This window comes from Teleopsis dalmanni, chromosome X (assembly GCF_002237135.1).
Source record: "Teleopsis dalmanni isolate 2A chromosome X, ASM223713v2, whole genome shotgun sequence".
Lineage (NCBI taxonomy): Eukaryota > Metazoa > Arthropoda > Insecta > Diptera > Diopsidae > Teleopsis > Teleopsis dalmanni.
In genome coordinates, this window is record NC_051848.1 from 7,035,254 (window position 1) to 7,060,255 (window position 25,002).

General features: G+C 26.1%; 1 protein-coding gene across 4 annotated transcripts in view; it reads left to right on the top strand.

The window, feature by feature from the left end:
* Nucleotides 1-728: 728 nt before the first annotated feature.
* The window catches only part of LOC119690198 (dual specificity protein kinase splA), a 236,797-nt gene continuing 212,523 nt past the window's right edge, over nt 729-25,002 (top strand). For all 4 annotated transcript variants that reach the window (XM_038105206.1, XM_038105207.1, XM_038105208.1 and 1 more), the window contains exon 1: nt 729-1,017. In XM_038105206.1, coding sequence (XP_037961134.1) covers nt 951-1,017 — 67 coding nt within the window. In that variant the 5' untranslated portion in view covers nt 729-950. The remainder of the gene's footprint in view (nt 1,018-25,002) is intronic.

Here is a 25,002-nt window from a genome sequence, read left to right on the forward strand (position 1 = left end):
TTTAATAATAAACTTATTTTTATTTTTATTTTGGTTTGATTTGTTTTGTATTTAAAGTTTTATATATCAATTTTATCTATTTTCTTTCTTTATCAACAAAATTGATTTTGATATATTTGTATCTGTATTTTTGTATTTTTGCATTTTTGCATTTTTCTATTTTTCTATAGTTTTTTTCTATAGTTTTTCATATGCAACGAAAATCGCGTGGAAAATCTTTAGTCTGATTTTCTTGAATTGTTTTTCCACGATTTCAAGTTGCAGTGCGTTACACTTGTTGCGCCGCACATTGCAACGTTTTCATCTTTCGAGATGCTTGCAACATTGTTGATACAATTTTCGTGGTTTTTGTTTTTGCATTTTTACGAGTTTGATTGCCTCAGCCTGGCTTACAACTGAATTGAAATCGAAATTGTATTGAAATCTGTTTTTTTTTATCATTATCATTTTTTTTTGTTTAATTTCGATTTCATTGAATAAAATAAAAAATACTTAAAGAGCAAAAGTGAAATATATATATTACAAAAAGATATGATATACAAATAACAATGAGTCTGAGTTGAAAAAGTGTCGTAATAGCCGAGCAAATCCTCTCAGAAGGAAAACATAAAAAAAATTTGCCAAAAAAAATTTAACATTAAATAAATTATTTAATATTTTCTGTTTGAGGAAAATATAATAATGAATTTAATTAAACAAATAATTTTTCTTTTTTGAATTAATTTCAGATTTGAGTTCAAAATTGTTTAAAGTGTGAAACTTTATATCATTTGATTTTAGTGTTGAATTTGTGTGTATTTCATATATAAGATATATACAAGAAATAAAGTAAATAATTGTATTGTAATATAACGAATTTCAACATTTGACTGTGAGGCATTTGACTCCAGTTTAAAATTGTACAAATTAAAAATTTGAAAAAATTATTGAGAAAATTTAAATTCGACAAAATGTTTGGAAAACGTCGATTGGATTGGCTGTGTTTGCTGGGAATATTCTGTTTATTAATAAATACAGGTAAACAAATAATATTATATATTATGCATTTGATATGTAAGATTATAGCAATTAAAATATAAATTTAATTACGTTTTAAATACTTTCTCTGAAAAATATTGAAAATTTATAAGAAAGACCTCTACTCATTTTCAATATCAAAAAAAAATTTTAACTAAAACAAGCTCTGACTTATCACTTCAAGTAAACAATTAATTGTTTTTATTTTTGCCAAAAACTTGCTAAAAAATAATTTTTTAAAACTGCTAATTATTTAATAATACTTATGTGTACTTGAAATGAAGCTATTCTTATCAAAAAATTATAGCAGGTAATTTAATGCAGAATCCAAAGATAAGAAGATATCTTGTTCTAATAAAATGTTTATAAGATAATAATATATTTATTTAAAAAAAACCAAAGAAGAAAATTTTACAAAAATTTTGAGATATCTGAAATTTTGTGAAACATTGTTCAAATAATTTATAAAAAAAACTCATATTGAACCACAAATATGTCGTGTACTATTTAAAGGACTAAAAAGTGTTAGCCCTCATATTTAAGAATACTAAATGCTTTAAGGTTAGGATAAGTTAAACTGACTGGGCCGCGCATAGACCTGTTGGCCAAATATATCTTTTAGAAAATTTTTTATGTTTTTGCGAATTTAATAAATGCTTGAAGCTATATTTCTGACTCACTAAACATTTACTAAAGATCTCTTGAAGCGCAATTTTAAATCAAATCTTAGTAGCATTGCTATATGATTTACAATATTTGGAAAAAATTTTCTTGACATATTGTTCAAAAGTTCTTTTCGGGTAAACGTTTCTTTGACAATCTGGTAAATTTAAAATATATATCGACAATAACTCTGGCCTTCCATGTTATACTCTTAACCTCTACTGCATTTGTGTAACTTAGCTAAGAAGCATCTTACCTATATATAAATAAAATACTAACAGATATTTACTGATATGCAATAAATAATAAACAATTCAAACAAAATATATAATTATATAAACAAAATAAATAATTAATCATAATTATAATTAACCACAAAACAAAGCACATAATTTATTAAATTATATAAAATTAAATAATTAATTAACAATTAAAAATAAATATTTTATTACATAGTTGAGGTAGAATATTTATTACAAATATATAATGTATAAATAAATGAAAAGTAATTGTAATTGTAATTGCAATTGCAATTGTAATTGTATAAATAAATAAATACTGTACAATATACATAAATATACATGAAATATATTTTCAAAGTAATGAAAAAACAAAAAAAAATAATTAAAAATTATATATTTATGTATTTTTTAACACTTTAATATTTTTTGATACTTTATTTATATGAAAGGTTTATCTAAATAATTAAAAATATATAAAAAACTAAAACATAAATTTTTTAACACATATTAATTTAATAATAATTTTTTAGTAATTTTTATTGGATTTGTTTTACTGTAAAAATAATTTCAAAACTTTGATTATATGAAAAATCAATAAAAAATATTAAAAATCTTAACTATATTTTTTAGTTTTAAATATATTTTTGATTATGTTCATAAATTTTATGCTTATAAATAAATAAAAATAACAAATAAACTTTGCATTAAGCAAATAAAAATATGAAATAAAATTGACACTAAACAAATAACAGTAATAAATAATAAAATTATTTACTTATTTGCATTACTTTAAATAAATTTAATAAATAAATAATGAAATAATTAAATAATACTCGTAGCAAAGAATAACAATATATACTAGCCCATTAGTAATATAACAAACATTATCTAAAATTTGTTTTATAGTTATCTATAAGAATATTATACTCTGTTGTTTTATTGCATATATAACAAATTTTAATAATTTGAAATTGTTTTGCATACATTTATAAATTTGTATGTTTTAATTTAATAAAAGTAAATTTAACAACAAAATTTAATAACAAAATTTCTTTAAAATATTAATTAAAAATCTTTTATATATATTTTTTATATATATAAAATTTTTTTATATATATTTTGATATTTCTCAAAATTTATTTAAAACGCAAAATATATATAACAATATTAAATTTTTTATATAAAAAATATATTAATGAGTTTTTAAATGGAAATTTTTTATACAACATATCATTATTTTGTGTAATAATTATTAATACTTTTTTTACTTTATAAAAATGTTTTTTATTCATTTAAAAGAAATTAAGTACTTAAGTACTTAATATACTTAAAAGAATTTTTATTAATATGTTAAATAAAAAAAGTCTACATATATTATATATTCTTAATATTTCAAAGATTATTTAACTATTTCTCACTAAATTTATCAGTTTTATATTTTATTATATACAAGAGAATGAATCAAAATTAACAATGAAGTGTTATATACTATATAGATTTTATATATAACATACTATTATTTTATTTAATAACTTTTATGTTTTAAAAATTGTATTGAGTTCGTATCTTTTTACAATTTAATTTTTCTATTTATTTAATAAACATATTTATATTTTAATAAATATGTTCGTTTTTAAAACCCTTTTTTGTATTGTTAAATTAATAATAAATAATAATATAAAGAATAATAAATATTTTAAAATTTATTTTGCTTTTGCTTTTAAGTGAGAATTATAAGATTATAACAACTAACAACATAAAAATAATTAAAAATTAAATTAAATATTTCTTTATTAAATTAATTTTTTAATACAAATTAAAAGAAAAACTGTATTTGACCTTTTGTTGTTGTGGGATATGTAGTTCTGTTTTCCCAGCTTTTAAGCTAAGCTTAGCTAACGAAGTTTTTTTAGAACTTATTAGCTCTTACGTTAAATATAGATAATGTATGTTTAGTTTTTTTACCTCTCTGGCAGTATATTATTGATGGATCTAAGACAGGTACTTAAAAAATGTAATACCAGAGTAACACCTTCTGTTGGGCAGTGACAAAGTAAATTAAAAAAATATTCCCCTCCTGTTTTGATCTCTAGCTGCGTCAATAGTCGTTGAAAGTACTCTCTAATTAGTTTACAATTTACCATAAGACAATGTTTGAGCTGCGATCAAAAGTGATGTTACTTTGTGATGTTCTAGCTGTAGGCGAATAATGTCAGACCTGTGGTTTATCATATGTAGGCTTCATGTCATCTTTCTTTAATATATTTTATATATGTTCCACTTACAGTATTTCAAGAACCCTCTATTGATTTTCTTAAAATTTACTAGAAAAAAAAATATAAAAATTTAGTTGATCTCATACTGATCATGCTGATCTCATACTTATATAAAAACAATAATTTACTAAGGGAAAAATATAATTTGCATAGTTCGATTAATAAAACAAATAGATAAATACGTAACTGTTCATGTAATAAATTATATAAAAAATGTTTATTTTGATAAAAGTTGTATTTTTAATTAAAGTCGTGTGTGATTTTATAATTCCAATTAAATTTGTGAAAAATTACTGGAATGAAATTTAACGCCTTAATAAAAACAAAATGTTTACAAATTATTAATTTATGTATTATTGATTTTGTAATGTTTGAGTTTCGTAATTATAAAAACTAAACCTTCTTTTTGAAACCGATATGACCTGTGACGAATTCGTATCTTATCGTATCTTATTGCCTTCCGTTTACGTCTTAGAAAGTGTTGATTGAACTAATCACAGAATCATTAATCATAAGAATATACATATAACAATAACATATAATTAAAATATTAAAATATAAAATTTTTAAATTATTTTTCAAATAATATTTAATGTATAATCATTAACATATATTAATAGTATGCACGTCTAGACAAAAAAATAAATGCTAAATGTTTTTAAGTAATATATGGCTTAATTCTCAGTTTCGAATTAGTATCTAAGACAAATAAAATTTATGATTTCTGAAAAAATATGTTAAAAAAAAATTTAAGCACAGATTTAAAAAAAATAATAATAAAATAAAAAATATGATATAAAAAAATAAAATAACAAAAAAAAATAAAATAAAATAAAATAAATATATATAAAATAAAATAAAAAAAATAAAATAAAAAAAATAATTATTAAATAATGATTGTTTGTAGGATGGCTGTTCCTTAGAACAATAGTTTTTAGTGGCAATTAATGAGCGATATGTCCTTCATTACTTTCAAGACTGCCTTGATCGTAGTAGGCATACATCTCACTCCCATATTTTATTATAAGTTTGCATTATCATTAGATAAGTCTGAGTTCACTTCAAAGTTTTTATACAGCTTCAGATCACGGAATTGATTTGACGACTGAAAAACCTTCAGGAAATGATACTAAAACCAATTTTGATGGAAATGCTTTGTATTGTTTCGATAAAGTCCCTATTAGAACAGCTGTATAAAAGTTTTCTCATCTGAATCTCGCAGTAAATTAATTTACACATTTATCTCAGCCCGTTGTTAGATTTTTACTTCTTTCAAAATAACAAACAACTTTTTATTTTTGCACAATACCTTATTCCAATATACTCGTGATATAAAGCATAATATAATTGATATAATATAATAATAATATATAATAATAATATATAATATATTTATATATAATATAAGTTTATATATAATTTATATATAAAGCATAATAATTAATATGCGTAAGCCAATAAGGCTACAATAAATTTTTAACCCGCAAACAACAATGCTCATCGACAAACACTAAAGAACTACGCAAACAATGTAATATTCGACTAGTTTTTTATTTTGTTAAAGTAAAATTTGTGTATGAAGTCAGAACTTTGATGCCGAATGATGATCATCAGCACTGCAGTGATGTCCACAACCAATTTAATATTATTTTTATAATAAGCTTTGATTTTTTGCTCCTAATTTATGTGCTTTTTTTAGCGATAACAAACTTTTGAAAATCCAGTAGTACTCTCAACTTGTTCTTCAAATTTAAAGAATATAAGATATCTCCCTCTATACTGACATCGAATATGCACAAAATCTGCCTTATTAAGTATCTACAATATTTCAATTAGTATGAATTCCCTTTGTCATGGAAGAACTGTGCTGGCAGATAGGACAAAAAATAATTTTGGTTGTGTTTACTCATATACTTGCAATCGAGGTACTCATTTCAAATATAATTGCCGAGCAAATAATTGTTAGTATTTCCTTCTTATTATTTTTATTATCATTTTTTATCTTCTAAAACTTATATTGTCAGACAAAATGACTTTGAAAATTTTCCTTTGATTTCTTAAAAGAGCCACCGAAGTCATGGTTCCAAACGATCATTTATTCTGATTATGAAACAAGTCAGTAAACTACTGACAAATTGTTAACTTTAGAAAATCAAAACACAATAGAACCTTCAAGATATTGCATTTCATATTAACTTAATTAATATAGAATAATTAACTTAATTAATATAGAATTCTTCTAAATAAATACTCATCAAAAACTGTCATTTTCGGATTAAATAATGTTTATAGAACCTTTATAAATATATACACATATATTAGTATAAATAAGCAGAAGCTAGATAGTTGCAATCCTAGATTACCAGATGTTTAAATGCAATAATAGTAGTTAATTAAATTTACTACTCGTTACTCGTAAGTGTTGTGGAAGAAGGCAAAAACAAATAAAAACAACATTGTTTCCATTAAAGTTTGAAATTTAATGCCACACAATAACAAAGTTGCAGTTTAAGATAATCAAAATAACTGCGGCAGCATCTTTAAATGGCTAGTATCCGTAGCTCAACTCAATCGCAACTGTTAACAGAAAATCTCAGACATTGCACGTCATTATTATGATTTCAAAGCCATTAAGAAAGGCTTAAAGAAAGCACTTATTTTTCGCATTTAGCTAAGAAAACAAAAACAGCGACAAATTCAGAAAAAATAAAAAATGCTATTGGAAGCCGTGCAACATTTTTTTCGTTGTCAATTTCTTTAGTTTTAACAATGTATCTTTACAATTGTAAATTTTTTTTGTATCTTTAGCTTGTGAGATGCATGTCTAAACAACGAAGCAGAAAACGAGAAAAACTATCTTTATGAGTAAAATACGAAGATGCCACTGAACTCTTTGCTGTTAATTAATCAGCATAAAATGAAATGCATAGTTTGATTGTTAATGAAATTAATTAATCATTATTTATCTTTGAATGAGTTAATAAAAAGTACTAAAACATAGTAGATAAAGTACTAAAACATAGTAGATAAAGTACTAAAACATAGTAGATGAAGTACTAAAAGGAACTAGTAAGAATTTGTATTTAATTGTGTATGAATTATCCATAATTATTGCATGAAATTTTGAAGTAAATTCAGGGTGACTTTAGGATATTAACTTGACTTAAAAACACTAGTGTTAAGATGTGATTTTCTATATTAATTGTAGTGAAAATGAATACAAATTGTTATAAATTTCAAGATATAATTTAACAAACACATTTTAAAAGATTTAATAATGGCTAACACTGCAATATATTTAAGACTACTTATTGATGAAGATGTACACTTTCTGATATATTTAGATTTTACCATACTTTTTCATTCTTTTTGGTATTACATACATTTTAGTTATTTCAATCAGTCGCCATTCTCCTTCGGTTCTGTTTCTTATGCTTCTTCTTCTTCATTCCATTACGTTCCCCAAGAAACATTGGACCATATACAATTGTACTTAATTAATTTTTAGTGGATAACGCTATATCTTCTAGTATCTAATAGTGCTGTTCGTCTTCGGCTTAATTGGATAGTAAACGAAGTCTCCGGAGTTGAAAATAAAATCGGATTATTTATAAATCCATAATTTTCAAATATCCGGATTTGTGATTATTATTCGCAATGAAATTATTCAGACTTCGTGAGAAATTGTTTTAGGAATGATCGAAGTTTTTGCTGTTTGTATGATTTCGTGTATTTGGTATTTTACGCAGAAAATTATATATTCAAACAATCGGGTAACATCGGTTTGTAAAATATCTGAATAATATAAATAGCACTATTATCTACCTCTTTAACATGGTAACCTTATACTGTTGGTGACTCCATTATACTATTCATATATCGTCAGTTGAGTGGTGGCTATATATAATATTTATTTCTTATACTGAAGTTTACTTTAAGCTTTTGAGATCACAAAACAATGATAACTCATTTTTTCAGGACCTATCTCTCGATTTATAGTCTAATCTCCTTTGTGATCATCGATTCATATTAAGTCCACTTAATCATTTAACAGGCTCAATGGCACAGTGCCCCGTTAGTGCTCCAGTAAGTTTCCGAACTGCAGGTTTGCCGAAGCCTAAAAGGCTTTTCGTTTTATTTTTGTCCAAACTACACTATGAAGTTTTAGCGACCTAACAGTCTTCGTGGTTAGCCCATAAATTGTTAGTCACTGTATTGATGATTTCCTCTATTATCCTAAACAGTTCACATATCAGTGTTTTTATTGAGAGGTCGGTGTCTCTTGTTCAGAACCTCTAAAATATATATGGTCTAAAGAATATGTCAATTTGTAGAGTTGTGTGATTATTATATATGTATAATTGAATAAGTCAGCCTTTTAACAAAATTTCATTAGGTTTTGATTATGGTACTGATTTAGATTCTATTTTCAATAAATACTTTTAGTTCTTTTTAGGATTTTTTTACTTCAACAATATACAATACTCGTATTCAAAAAAAAAGACTGCGATAAAGATTTAGTGCGTGCATTCACCCACCTTCAGTGCATCAATTGCCGAGTGCATTTTTTAAGTTTATCCACTCAAACGAATGCAATATCTCTTCCATTTCAACAAATTTCTTCCACATCAACATTGTGGAGTAGTTAAGTGGGTTCAAAAGATTGTTTTATTTGCTAAGCTTTTTTTCCTCAAACTAATTTATACTCGTGCATATCTTTACTTTATTAATTCATACTTTTTTTAAATAAAATTATTATTACTTTTCTCACTTTTTTTAGCAGAGTTTTTGTTTTGTTCATGCTTTTTCTGTTTAGTGCGAGACTAAGAAATAAAAAAAAATCTTTTAATAAACGCGTCAATGGCAATGAAATCATCAACAACATTTTCAACCGCCTCAGCAGCATTTGCGGATTTTTTGCTTTTCTTCGTTTCAGTTTACAATATATTTTTAAAGTATTTTTTCTTTTATTTTATTAGAGTGTTTTTATTTTATAATATTTTAGCAATTTAATAATAGCAATTTTTTATTGTTAATATGCGTACAAAGATCGTTTTCATTTTCATTTGCCTTGAAAGTAAAAGTGTTTAAAAAAATAATTAAATATTGCGCAGTGCGGCCTTTGGGTTTTCACAGGCTATAGAATAGATTTTTTTATAGATAACCTTTTAATTTATTTCTAAATTTTTTTGTATTATTTTTTTTTTTATAAATTTTTAATATTACTTTCAGTTTCTTTAATATTTTTTTATACTCTTTCAAAAAGTATAAAACGACAAGTTTTTTTGATTTATTTGCTAGTTTTAATGCTGTAAACAAGCACTTGTACGCATTTTTGGTGCTATTTAACTTGTGTACAGTATTTTGATTTGGTTTTTCCACTATAGATGCTGTTAGGTAGCACTTTTGTATGCTTTGGTGCTAGATATGAGAAATTGTTCTTAAGTTTGCATTTTGACTTTATTTTAGTACTGTTAATGTTTGTTTTTGCTCGTTATTTACGATTTCATGAAACTCTTTGATAAAAATTATATTCCACCCATTTTTTGTGCTCTTAGCTAGTAGTTCGTATGATCACCTTTTGTGTTTGTGTTAGTACTTTTGCCAGTTTTTTATGTATTCAATTAAAGTTTAGCTTAGAGAGGTTGCTATAGTGGACTGTAGAGACATACTTTGTAATTTATATAAATTCAATTTAGTAGAGCAATGCATAATTTAATTACTTCAGCAAATTATGTTAATGTTCATTAGTGGCTTACATACAATTTATAATACTTTACATGTTAAATAACATTTATAAAGAGGTTTGCGAGAAATAGTGAACAACAACAACAAAAATTATTTTTTATATTACTTTAATCAATTGAATTTTTGGCTGACCATACAGCTGTGTTGAGTATTAACAAATACCCATCATCTGTGGTCTTGGAAACAGTTCTTGTATTTAATTATTTGTAAATAATTTTTGGAGAGTGCAAGTACCAGAAATTGAACTCGTGCCCCACCAAATTTGAAGCTCAGAGTTAGCGCTCACTAACCAACTGACACTGACTCAAAGCCGTACTTGACTTTTAAGTTCGCAAATTTTTCTGCAGTTTTATTGATTTGCTGTGTAGCACTTATACAATATTTATAATAAATTGTAAGAGGATTAATCCAGATCTTCGGCAAATGCTTTAGAAATATAATTATAACCGTTTATAAGTTTATTTGTAATATAACATATTTATAAATGATGTATTAAATAAAGCCAGTAATACTAGTACTTGTATTTTATAAATTGAAACAAGTATTACAATTGGAATTTTTTATGTTATTATTTTAAATATATAACATAATTTATCTTTTTTAAAACTTCAATTAAAAAATCTAATTAACGATTCTTGTGTTCTCTGTTAAGAGAAAGAGCTTTCATTACTGCTTAGCCTTACTAAGAAGTCGGAAATTGATTACTGGAAAACTCTTTTTCGAAAATCCCAAACAATGAACAGAAATTGATATTGGAAGCCTTAAAATATTCTGAAAAAAAATAAATTATTTTAAGTCTTGTACTTACAAGACTTATTAAATATAAATAAAATATACATAAATTAAATATACATAATCTACAGATAAACTATATTTATAAGAAAAATAATTCACTTGAAGTGGGACATCTTACAAGAAAAGTCTTTTAAGCCATGTTTTGAATTACTCCAACGGAACGCAAAATTATATTGCGTTTTCGGAATTATGGAACCTAAAATAGAAGAAAAATGTTGGTCCAACAGTAGTCGTAGTCTATAGTTAATGGTAATAGATTGTGTAAAAGATGTAAGGAATGTAAACTTCTTTGTTGGGGTTCATTAATATATTTAAAAGAAAGAAAGAAATAAAACTACTAAACTAGAAATTATTTAAAATTAATATCTATATTTTTTTATAAATTTTTGTTATTACTAGGTATAAAAATTATTTGTCTGTGTCGTTTATTAAATAGCATATTGAACGTCTTCATTTTGTATACATTAAAGCAATGTTACGCGTAATGTGCCCATTGGTCTCAGGTAATGCAACGGATCTGTTGGTGATCTGCATATAGCTTGTCATAAATTAACCAACTAATCTGCAATCAATAAAGTATATCCATGAGTGCACAAAATATTATAATATTCTACCATATACCATAGAAAGATTAACTTTTGGTTTCTGTCTTAAATTAGACAAAAACTACAAAGACAATTTGTTATATGTTTTTTTCTTGTTAATATATTTTTTTTTAAATGATGACAAATGTATATTTAAGCATATATTGCGAATATCTACATTTTACATGAATATGGTAATTTTAAAGAAAAACCCGTTTGAAGATTTTGAATATATTAAATTGACAGACGAAAAAAGAATTCATTACTAAAAAAACATATACCCCGTGTATATGCGTCAAAAATTAATGACAGCCGAAACGATTTTGTTGTTATTATAAGCATTAAGAAAAATAAAAATAAAAATAAAATCTTTTAAATTATTATAAATAATTCTTTTTTGAATATTTATGTAATTAATTTTTGATTAAACGAACTCAATCAGTTATAACTGAGTTGATTGCTTAGGTTTTTAAATCTTGAAGTATCTAGAATTAAAAGAACAGGAGAACAAAAAATAAAGTTGCTACAGGATGTTATGTGTTCGAGATAATTATTTTTTTTAATAATAATTATTTTATATTAATAGATTAATAATTTTAATTTATAGTCTATTTAGTCATATTTTCATTGCGTAAAATAGAAACAACATAAAAGTCAGTGTTTAAACTTATATTCTTATCTGTTACAATTTTGTAATAGAGGGTTCGTGGGTTGAAAGAATAAATATAGTAAAATTTATAAATAAAACTTATAAATATAAAAAAAATTGTAAATAATTGTCATATAAGATATCTGCATAGTTATTGTTACATTTATCAAGAGAGATTCTTAGTTCAGGACTCCAGTTCTTGTTTTATTCTACAAAAGCAAGCTAAAGAAAATGGTTTCGTTTTCTGAAAATTGTAAGTTACAACCAAATAGACGAACGGATGTCACACTATACAAATGCAGATGACAATATGGCCTTATATCCAAAGTCAATATCTTTTACAAATGATAAAGTACAAATTTTTAATTAGTATAGACAGAAAGTTATGTAGATTGTTTATTATAATACGCGAGTATCAAATTTTACTTCACTTCACTTCAATTGTGAATTATGGGTACATATGTTCATGTCTAGTAATAAGCTTAATCGTTATTGTACTGACTGTTATAAAAAGGTGGGTTAAAGTCTCACACAAGACTGTGTTTAACAATTTTACTTCAGTGTGAAGACTTCACAGATCTATGTATTTTATGAAGAGTTCTATAGAGTTTTATATATCCCAGTACCTGCACACCGTCAGGCTATTGTGATTATAATTACTATAAGGGATACTATAAGGGATAATGGTACACAATTGCCCAAGAGTTTTATTGTACTAATATTTTAACTTATTTAGTTCCAATTTTTCTAATTCAGGCATTACTTCAAGATCCTAGAACCGATTCAATTCAATTTAAGTTGTACCGAACTTTTTTCACGGCAGTCGTGAGCACGGGCAAATAATATGTGTGAAAACTGCAGTCTGTATTTTTTTTATTCCAATTATTTAGAGATGGTATCTACCAACAAAATAGAAGTTACAGACATCTTACTGGGTGATAATCACCATTTTTAGTTTAGTTGTCTATTTTTCTTGATTGGGTATGGGTATCTAACCACATATTTTGTGTATTTAACTCTTCCAGAGTTTCTGATGTTATATTTGTTTTTTCACAGTTTCGATTATAATTCTACAACAATTTTTTTTTAATTTCAAAGAACCATTGTCTCTTAATCGATTATGCAGGCTTTACTAAAACTTATTTGAAATTCTTCTTTTTTATGTTGGATTTATAGTAAGATTAATGTATGCTGTCAGCTGAGAAGGAAGTAATTATTTAAATTTTAGGCAATTTCGCTTTTGTTTACCAAAGATAGAAATGTTTTTGTTATATGTTTTTTGTAAAACATTTAAAAAACAACAACAACAACCATTTTATATTTTATAATTACGTCTTATGTCTTGTATTTTAGTAAAATTCTTGTTCTTAAAGAAGTTTTCTAAAGTATCTTCAGGTTTCTTTTTTGTTACTTTGTATCTAAGCTGCTGGTTAACCAGACATTCGTTTAAAAACTTTTTTATTCGCGAAGCAGAAGTAGAATCTTTTCTTTGTTCTTAGAAATTAATTAAAATATTTTTGTAAATATCGAAAGTTTCATTGACATATTCAATATTTAAAAATCGAAAGTTAAATATTTAGAAACAAAATGATTGATGAGATTCTTATATTTTTTTTTGTTGTATTTAAGATAAATTTTTGTTTTGCGCAATACTTTGTTCTTTTTTTTTTTTGTTAACAGGAAACGATGGCTTAAAAAATTAATTTATGTTTTTTTATTCTTAGTATTTAATTATTATGTACCTCTATTATTCAATAAAGTTATTTCAAGCAATAAAAAAAACATATAAGCAATAAAAAAGTTTCCAATTTGTTGGCAAAAATTTCACTTAACAGAAAATTAATTTCGTCTACTGTTAATCGCTTTTCTATCTGAGAAACAAATTTTTTAAATTAAAAAAAAAAATTAAATAAAATCAATTTTAATATAATATGAATAAAATCAGAAAAAATTTGTTAGTTAAAAAGTATTGTATTTCCTCATTCTCTTGTAAATATCATAGGTTTGGTCTTTTTGCTCATTGAAATGGATTTTTTTATTTTACAGTCTCGTTAAATATGTAACTAATTAAGTTTGTCTTGAAAAGTAAATTTTAATTTTTCGGAAATCTAAAGTAATGGAATGTCTTGCGATTTAACCTTCTTTACAATTCTAATTACTCCGAATTATTTTAATTTTTTTTTTTTTAACCGTACATACAGTTTTTCAATGGTATCACATATGAATGGTTTTTAGTGCATCTAGTAGTATTTGTTACTCTTCATGGCAATATAATATAATTAATGACACTGTTGAGCCAGGACACATTAGCAAACTGTCATGGATTTTTTACATTGTTGGTCATTGGTCAACGACTAGTTGATCATGTTTAAAACAAATTAACGTGTTTAAAATGGTCATCGATGACTTTCATATATTTGTGAGCAATAAAAACGCTATCTCTTCGAGCCTGCATCGATGACGTGTGAATTCACTTTCTACTGAGTGATGACATTTAATAGGAGGTTTTGGAATTTATTTAAGAGGCAATTATAATACGTACAAATACAACAACTGTCGTATGGTAATAAAATTGCTCCTAAAACTATTGAAATCGTTGCTGTTTTTAAACTTTCTTAAAGTCTTTAAGTGCAGAAAGGTAAGAAAGAAATGGCCTCTTCTGTTCACTCTTATTACAGCCTCTTGTTATATATATGTTTCACTCAAATGTCTAATTGTACCTGCTCAGTGAGATAATTAGAAGTGTGAATGATCAGTTTGCATTACTTTCGTAATATAGTATGTTCTGCACAGTATTTATCAAGTTTGTACTGTGAAGAGCACAAAACCCATTGAGCAAAATTTAAATACACAATATTGATATAAAAGAATCTGAACTAATATTTGATATAATTAATAATCTGAGTAACTATCTGTATCTGAAGTTAGAATATCCAAACTAGCTGACATTTTGGCTGACATTCTTATTGAGTTAATTTTAAATGTACGATTTTGTAATAAAAGGATCTGAACTAATTTTTGATATAATTAATATTTTAAGTACCTAATTTTATCTGAAGTTAGATTATCCTTACCAGCTGACACTTTGATTGACATTCGAATTGAACTAATTCTAGTTAAACAACATTCATAGTATCTATCTCCAACTGATGTCAGGATATTCTAAACAGCTGACATGCTGGCTTTCACACATGGTATGGCATGTCTTCTAACAACTGAGGGTTGCAGAGTAGAAAAGAAGAACCATGATAATAGTTTTGTGCTCTACTGGAAACCAGTAACGAAAATTTTGAAAATACTTTTAAAAATAAGGAAGTATTTTTAATGTTAATTTTTTTGTCGGAAGTAGCAAAGTGAAAGAAATGAAAAGACAACAACAAAAATTTTAGTTAATTTATTGAAATTTGACTGACCATACAACGCTGTTTTGAGTATTGTTAAGTACTCATCATCAGTGGTCTTAGGAAGTATTTTTATACCTATATCTTTTATCTATAAGTGAATCTATTGTTTGAAAGTAATTTTTAATTGTTTACCATATCTGAAAAGTTAACTATTTTTAAATATTTGATTGACTTTATAAAATTATAAATTATTAAAGCAAAATACAAAACCAAATAAATAATTATCCAAACTTCTCTTCTTAAATTTAAAATTAATTTGGTATGAAATCCTATCAAAAACCTTTCAAATCTTACCATAAGTTTGCTGACTTATCTAAGTAGCTACTTGGGGCGCTCATTTACATATCTGCTCGAACCAATTATCGTCAGCTTATTTAACAAATTAACAAAGTAAAAGCTTTTACACTTTGTTAATTATTTTTTTCCCCCAAAGTATTTTTCAGATATATTAATTTTTTTTTGATATTTTATATGAAATTTGTAAGAAAGTAATGAATTCCTCTGACTTCAACGAAGCTCATATCCGTTACATTTAAACAATTTGTTAACGCCGCTCTTTTGTCATTAACTTCTAATTTTAATGAAACACTCACAAAATAGAAAACGTTTGTTTGTCTATGAAATTTATAAAAAAAAAAATTAAACAAAATGTATCTATACAAAGTATCAAATAGAAAAATACTCTTACAAAGAAAGTAACTAAAATTAACGCAAATTTGCTTAAGGGTTTTTCGTTGGCAGCCGCAATTTGGAAGAAAATTCTCATAAATCTTTGCGTTAATTGCAATTCGTTACGCTACTTGAGATGAACTTTTCAAAACAATGTTTCTATGATTGATGGATTTTTAAAGCGGCTGCGATTGTAAGTGTGAATGAATGGAAGCTGCAATTGAAATCGGAGTTCGAGCCGGAGTTGAAGTCTGAGTTGGAGTTGGATTTGAATTTGAATTTGGAATTGTAGTTTAGGTCTCTGAGTGTGTGTGGCATATATTAACAGAATTATAAATTAAAAAGGTGAAAATTAATTTTAATATTTTTGTTGCATGTTGCAGAAATTTCCTTTGTTGCAGGAATAAAACTACATACAACAGAAAATTCAAAAAGAAGTTGCAAAAAGTTGAGCTCTCACTTCAGGGAAGTTTTGACTTAACTTTCAGTTTTGAACATTTCATTACAAATGCTAAATACATTATTTCCTTTAGCTTTTGTTTTTCATAAAACCCTATAGAGCAAGAAATTACAGTTATTATTTGCACATTTCGCAATATGCAAAAATAATTCATAAGAAAAACAATTTCTGCTTGCATTTTACCGAATAAAAAAAATTTTTTTTTTAAATACAATAAAACTTTAAACAAATTCAGAAAAAAAGTGTATATGTTAATAGTCAGACAGACATACATACATACATGTGTATAATATTCGATATGTGTTTATATGTGTGTGTGTATATTTGTATCTCATAGTTAGACACAATATCGTTGGCTGCATATTTTGGTATAATTTTTGAAATTACTTTCACGCATTCACTCGCGCCCAATTGCATAGTTAAATACTTTGTGAGTCAAGCCGAACAATGTGTGCAGCTTTTGCAATACTTAAAAATACTTAAAAAATTAATTACTAATAGCAGCAACAACAACAACAACAACAGCAATAATAGCGACCGTAAACCACGAATTTAGTTACTAATAAAAAGAAAAAGATACTAAGTTTTACTCAAGGTTGTTGCTAGGAAGTAAACGATCAAGTGAGTAAGACTTCAACTTTTAAATGCAAACTTTTACATATTAAAATAAAGTCTTAAAGACTTTTGATAGAAATTTAAAAAAAAAAAATAAGCACTTAAATATATTATATGTATATCACGATTTGAGCTGAATTGAGTTGAGTTTTTCGGCAATGTAACATATATTTTGCTAACGTTTAGATACAAAAATATGTTGGAATACAAAATTTCTTCCTATATCGTTTACTGCGCCTACAAATACAACAAAAACAAAGTGGTGAAAAGACTATAATAAATTAATAAGTACCTATTAATAGTAATAATATGAAATATATTATTAATCGAAGAAAATTACTGGCTTAGCAATGAAACACAACAAAAAAAAAAAAAAAATTTTTCGCGTGAAAATGAAAGTCGTAAGTCGTACGTATTCGTACATTCTAATTTGGATTTGTTTATCCGTTAGATACAAAAATGAAATGCAAAAGTACGTGTTTGCAATTGCATATTGAATTCGATTTGCATACATAATCAATCGGAAGGTAAACACATATTTTTTATATGAATTTATCTAAAAATATTTCAATATCGCTAAGCGAATAAATACATGGAAATAGTATGTTGCAATAGAATTTTATGCAATAAAATGCTTAACAAATCAGACTAAAAGTAAAAGTGAAATGAAATTGTTAATGTACTCAAATAGTTGTATAACCTAAGGTATTTCTAACGTTGGAACTATGTAGATACATTAAAAGTATGTGTATATTAAAATTTAAAATTGTTATTCAATGCAAAAGTGGTTCACCTTGCCATATTATAATATATACATTAAGGTCGCATATTGCAAAAGAAAAAAACTTAATTATAATAATTAAAGTACAAGTGTACACCTTCTGGTTTAATTACAGAATATTTTATAATATAAAATTATGTTCGTCTAATTAAGCTAATTGCTAGAATATATATAGCTGTAAAGAAATATTGATTCATATTACTACCGTTAAAGTTTTTTTAATATTTCAAGCTTGAGCTTATATTATAGGCCACAAAACAGAAAGAATATTTCAAATGGATTAACTTTATTCTATAATTTCAAAATTTTGTTTACTTTTGATTGGATAGGCCACCTACATATAGAAAGTGCAACGAAGGAGAGGAAGTAGAAAAAAAAAACAATTGCATACATTCTTTTCAAATGCCCAGGCTTGACAAAGTGTAATCTTTTCACTATGTAGGTTTACAAACTAATGAGCCTAGAGCACATTCCATATAACCACTTTTCCAACCTCAGAAGGTCTAAAATTTTTACGTCGATACTTGTTGTGAAGACTCAACACTGTGTCGGTATATTGCACCGATGAATGCCTTATTGAAACTCTGTGGAATTCTACCGCTACCAGCTGAAGTTACGTGTGTGAGCATAACTTACTTCTTGGTGGGAAGCGTAGCCTATCAAATACCTCTGCTGATCTTTAGATCACAGCACTTGGTTGGAAAATGCAACTCCACATCGAGAATGATTGAAGACAAATACAATCATGCTACCCGTGTAAATTTGGGTCTTAACCACAACCACTAAGACACTCCCTTTAAGAAGCCATTATTAAAAGTCAGGACAGCTGATGCTGCGGATCCTGACCCACGTGCTACCAGATTTTTACCTCCTGTCAGTTGTCGTTAAGTAAAATCCAATTACTACCAGTGATACTCCAAACAACATCGGAATGGTGCCCACAAAGGACGGATAAGGACTAAACACGCACAGGCAAATACACGTACGCGGTTACAGGGCTAAATTTAGCCACCTTATACATGCAATGCACTTACAAGTGCACACACACATGTTGCGTCAGTCCAACTGAAGAGCATTGTTTTAAGACTTACAGAAGAGGAAGCTTAGCCGACACTAAAACCAATCTCACTAAATATGATAGTATATTTCACACGAAAACTCTCGCTATAAATCTGCTACTCTTCTATACTATATATTATATACTACTACTGTATAAGAATATATTTGTTTTTGTTAGCTTATATTGTATTTAATAAACATTGGATTAAATTTATTGGACAATTTTCTCACAGATGATACTTATATCAAAATATTTGCTCCTCATTAGCATTTAACATAACCTTCCGTAATATTTTCCCAATCAATATCTTTTTTTTCTCATAGGTCTTTACCAATTTAAATATTTACTTTCAATTTCACTTATCCACTTTAAGTGCGTTTATTTTGTATGAAATGCGACAAAATTTAGACATCAAAACACTTCGCATAAAGTAGTACAAAATAGTACTCGTATACCAAGAAACCAAGAAACTAAATCATGAGCACGCATAAACTATCAAAATTTGACTTCAACTCGGACTCTAATTTGTTACGACGTTAAACAAAAAAAAAAGATACAAAAATAAAAACGAAAGCAACAATATTTATTATTTATAGTGGCATTAGCACGTTTAGTCCAAACATGGTCAAGTAACTATTTCAGACCATAAAAGTCTAACATGAAAAGGAAAAAATAAAAGAGAAAAAATGTGAAAACTTTCATAAGCAAAACAGCGTTCATTGAATTTTAACTTCAAAAACTGTAAGAAAAAAAAAACATATCTAGATACTCTTCTTCATATGCCATTCAAATATATTTTATTGGTCAGATATGTAAATACCAGAACGAAATTCAAATGACCTTGCACTTTCTTTTGCAATTGTCAGAAGATGAAAGAATACTGTTCAGCATAACAATGAAGGCATTGGATGATTTCTTAAGACTGGACTGAACACTCAAAAAGAGGCGAGTGTGTGGTGTGTGTAGTATAGAATGATTGGCCTAATAAAATTTAAATAAAGTCCATGGTCTTCACATTCGACTCTTAATGCAGATAGAATAAATGTAACTCAAAGTTACTTTCTTTTCGAAAAATATATTGTTGAATTAATATTTCTCATTTTATTATTGGAAACTTCTTTTTTATATTTATTTTTTTTTATTTTTATTTTTGTACTTTTTATTATTTTTATGTTATATGTGATTTCCATATACGAGTACAGTAAAACTTTACAATGTCATCAAAATGCAAAACGCTGCGCGTATATCGACTCATAAAAGTATCTTGTCTCGCTTTACTTAAGTTCCACTACTTTTTGACTAGTTTGTTAGTTTGTGGTTAAGAAAAAAATTTTGGTGACAATCGTCGTCACTTGCTGTGCATTTCTGTGTCACTAATGCCACATATGCCACTTATGCCACATACGCCACATATGTCCAATGGACATAAATTTACCTTTACATTAAGTAATAAATAATAATAATTACAAATTTCTTTATGGTCAACATAATTTGTTTTTATTTCAGTAGAAATTACTTTTGATTTTATCTTTAATTTTTAACTACTTTACAATTACGGTCAGTAGAAAAAGTGAAAATTGGGCCGTTATTAAAAATGAAAGTCATTTAATATGGTATTAAAAAACACAATAAATGACTTCTTGAATATGCTATTGTGTTACATGTACTCGTATTACAAAACAAAAATTAATAATCTTAAATGACTAATTAAGTCATTTCCGACATCACTTTTTATACTCTCTTATAATAAAATTTTCTTTAATTACTAGCTAATTTATATAAATAAATATATAAAAACCTAATTAATTCATTAATTTTATTATTTTTGAACAATTCAACTTATTTCGTCAAAGTGTTCTATAAATTTATAAAACACTTCTTCTAAATGATTTCAGAAAAATACTTTTCAAAATATTGTGGATAGAAATATTATTTCACAATTTTAATTTTAAACTCAAACATGCCACACCAGAGCAATTTCATAATTTTGTGATATCTTAATTTTTACTTAAGATATGTCAACTGCAGGAATAGTGCTTACATAAACCTCAGCTAACGGCACAACAAGAATTACTTCACACGAACTATTATCTAAAGTATCTGATTTCATTTAAAATTAGTTTTAAGTATTTAAAGTCCGGCTTAAACCAATGAACACTAAAAAATCCATGAATATTATATTCACAGTTTGCAGAGATAATTGCCTTCCTCTTTCTCTCAAAATAGAATATCAAGTCAAGAAAATTAAAGTAATAGTATGTTTCCACTGCTTACTTAGAAAGTGTGACTTACTAATAGTATGTTTCCACTGGCTTCTTTAGACCAGTTAACTTACTTAAAATTACTTGAATTAATGGAAATATGCAAACAAAGCAGTGGAAACGCACTGTAAGTAAAGAGTTTCGGTGCTTTTGAAATTACTTGAAAATAAAATAAGAAACTTAAAATTTAGACTTTAAATGTCAAGTAATCCTTAAAAATAAATTGCCCCCAAGGGAAATTATCCAAATTTGAAATATGTGTCATATGTTTCATATGTGAAATGTAAGCCAGTGTATGGTTTTTAAACTGGCGACTTATAAGCCCGTATTTTTGAAGATGTAAAAGGTGTGACACAAACCGTCAATAGTGTTCATTAGAGTAACATGATTATCAATGTATATCAATGTATTATCAATGTATTATATCAAAAAGATATAAGATATTTATGTGGTCTAATTGAAACCACATATCCTTGTTGTGAGAGGAATTTCGCAAAAGTGTATTTATATGAAGTTCAGGAAATATATCAGCATCAAATTTTTGTGTGCATTACATAGGTAACGTCAGCGTTTTCATTCCCTTCTTTACTCCGATACCTCTGGACACTATTCTAAAAAATAGTGCTCGATCCGTCTAAGATGGTGAAGCTTAATCTGAAATTAATATCTTGCATGCCTTTCTAGTTGGAAAGCGTCTGGAATACACTAAAAGGGTTAGGACGACACACATCCTTTTTAATGTTCTGTCTCCTTAGATTGCATTCATACCACAATTCATATGGGAAGTTTATGACGGTCTTAGTATCTTGGCTTAATTGGAAGAACCTGCAAGTATAGAAGCTTAGTCTGGAATTAATATCTTACATGCCTTTCTAGTTGGGAAGCTTCTGGAATACACTAAAAGGGTTAGGACTACACACATCCTTTTCAATGTTCTGTCCCTTTAGATTGCATTCATACCACAATTCATATGGGAAGTTTATGACGGTCTTAGTACCTTGGCTTAATTGGAAGAACCTGCAAGTATTTGTGTCAAGCTCATTTTCGTTTCTTATATTGTAAAAGGTAAATTACTTAAAAAAACATTAAAAAATAAAATAATAATGAAACCTGCAAAATTTCTGCAATCATAATATAATATTAATAATATTATATGTACTCTATTAATTTCTTAACGTTTTATTACTTTAATAATTTTATTGCCAGTGCTGGTAATAAAAATTTTCAAAAATAAATAACTTCAAATTTCGTCGATATTTGAGCAATTTCCTTTTCCGTTATTTTTTAAAAATATTTTTTGAACATCATTTACCTAAAGCACAAAATTTTTTTGCCATTGTAAATTTTTTTAACAACATAATATTTATTTTTTTTTTCCAACAAATTACAACTAATAATTTTATACTTGAAGGTTAAGATAATAAAACTGGGTTTATCGGTAGTTTAATGTGCATATTTGCAGTTTGAGCCATTGAAACTTTGAATTGCAAACTGTGGCGGAAAAAATTGCCATAAAGATTAAATGAGTTGCACTTAAGTGCCAAATAAAAAACTATGAAGTTTAATAAATATTTGTACTACTTTATGGACTCATAAAACATATTTTGACAAAATTGAAATTAAATCTAAATTGTTATTTTGCTACAGATTTGTGTGAAAAATTTCTAAAAATTCGTTAAATTTGAAAAAAATATTTATACAAATTGTTTTAATTAATTTTATATCCATTTGCGGTATACGATATATGTTATTGTGATTTTGTTAACATTTATACTCAAAAAATGCTCTACTTAAATTAATTGAATATTCTACAATATTACAAAAAAGATATCACATAGCATACAGTTATATATGAGAAGATGATTTTAAAAATATTGCAATTTAATAATAATATAATATAAAAAAAAATCAAATTAAATAGACAACATAATATGAAATAAAATAATATAAAACAAAATAAAATAATGCAAAATAAAATAATATACAGTAAACTATAATATAATAAAATATAGTAAAACAAAATAAAGTAAGATAAAATAAAATAAAAAAAAAATAATATAAGATAAAATAAAACAAAGCATAATATAAGAATTATGAAATACAAATATTAAAAAAAAATATATTTTAAAAATAAACTGTGGAAAATAAAGCAAAAAATAAAAATTAAATAAAATAAAATATTAATAAAATAAAAAAGATATTATAATTAAGTGAAATTAAAAAAAATTCTAAAATAAAACAAATTATACTAAAATAGTGGGACATCAAATGGAATAAAATAAAAAAATTAAATAAAGCAAAATAAAAGTATAAAATAAAATAATATAATATAAATTAAGAAAATATAAAATAAAACAGCGCAAAATATAACAATTATGAGATATTAATAATAAAGCAAAATATTAAAAATTAAATAAAATGAAATATTTATAACAATATAAAAAAGATAGTATATTTAAGTAAAATTTTTTTTTTTTTTTTTTTTTTATTTATTTTAATTTTAATTGTATCTTTCTGATAAGAAATTGACAATTATGTAATCAAATCTTAAAAACTAAACATAATGCAATTAGCAGGTGCAAAAAAGGAGTTTAAACTTTATAATAAAATGAAATGGATTATTATTATCAAAATTTATATCAACATTTTTAGTAAAATTACGTTAAGGTGGTACGAAGCTTTTTCGCTTAAGTCTAGATATTGTGGTATCAGAAAGCAGCTGTTGCGCCATTGGATTACTATGCTGGTGAAGTTTCACTTTATATTTTTGGCCGCATGTTGTAATGACGTCTGCAATAGTTGGGATTCCAAGATCGTTGTGGATATGTACATTTTTGAGATACCAAGGAGCACCGGTTATTTGTCTAAGTAATTTGTTTTGAACTCTCTGTATTTTTTCGATATTAGAAGCACATGCTGCACTCCAGAGTTCTATACCATAGGACCAGATAGGTTTTAAGATTGAATTGTATACCAAGACTTTATTTTCCAGAGTTAGCTTAGAGTTTTTATTAATAAGCCAATGGAGCTGCTGTGATTTTAATTTAATTTGAGATTTTTTGCTTTCAATGTGCTTAGTCCAAGTCAACCTTCTATCAAGATGGATGCCAAGATATTTTACATCATGTGACTGAGGTATAATGATGTTATTCAACTTAACAGGGGGGCACGTTTCTTTTCGCAGAGTAAACGTGACATGCACACTTTTCGTTTCGTTTACTTTTATGCGCCATTTTGCTAGCCACTTCTCCAATAGACTTAAGTGAGTCGAGAGACTTTGGGACGCCCTTATGTGGTCACTGTTAGAACTAAGAATTGCAGTGTCGTCCGCGAAAGTAGCAAGTGTGTGATTTGAGAGTAGTGGGAGATCAGCTGTATAGATTATGTACAGAAACGGCCCCAATACGCTTCCTTGAGGAACACCGGCCATTATGTCGATTTCTCTTGAAATAAAGGTATTGTATTTCAATCTAAATTTTCTAGAAGATATATATGAATACAATAGCTTATGCATATTTTCAGGAAGATAACGTTTTATTTTATACATAAGACCTTCGTGCCAAACCTTATCAAAAGCTTGGGCTACGTCCAAGAAAACAGCGGAACAGTATTGTTTGTGTTGAAAGGCAGTATGTATTTCTTTAGCAATTCTGTGAACTTGCTCAATAGTGCCATGTCCTGTTCGAAATCCAAATTGATGGTTTGGGATCACATTGTTTTGAGTTATTATTGGCATAATATATGACAGGAGCATTTTCTCAAAGATTTTGGATAACTG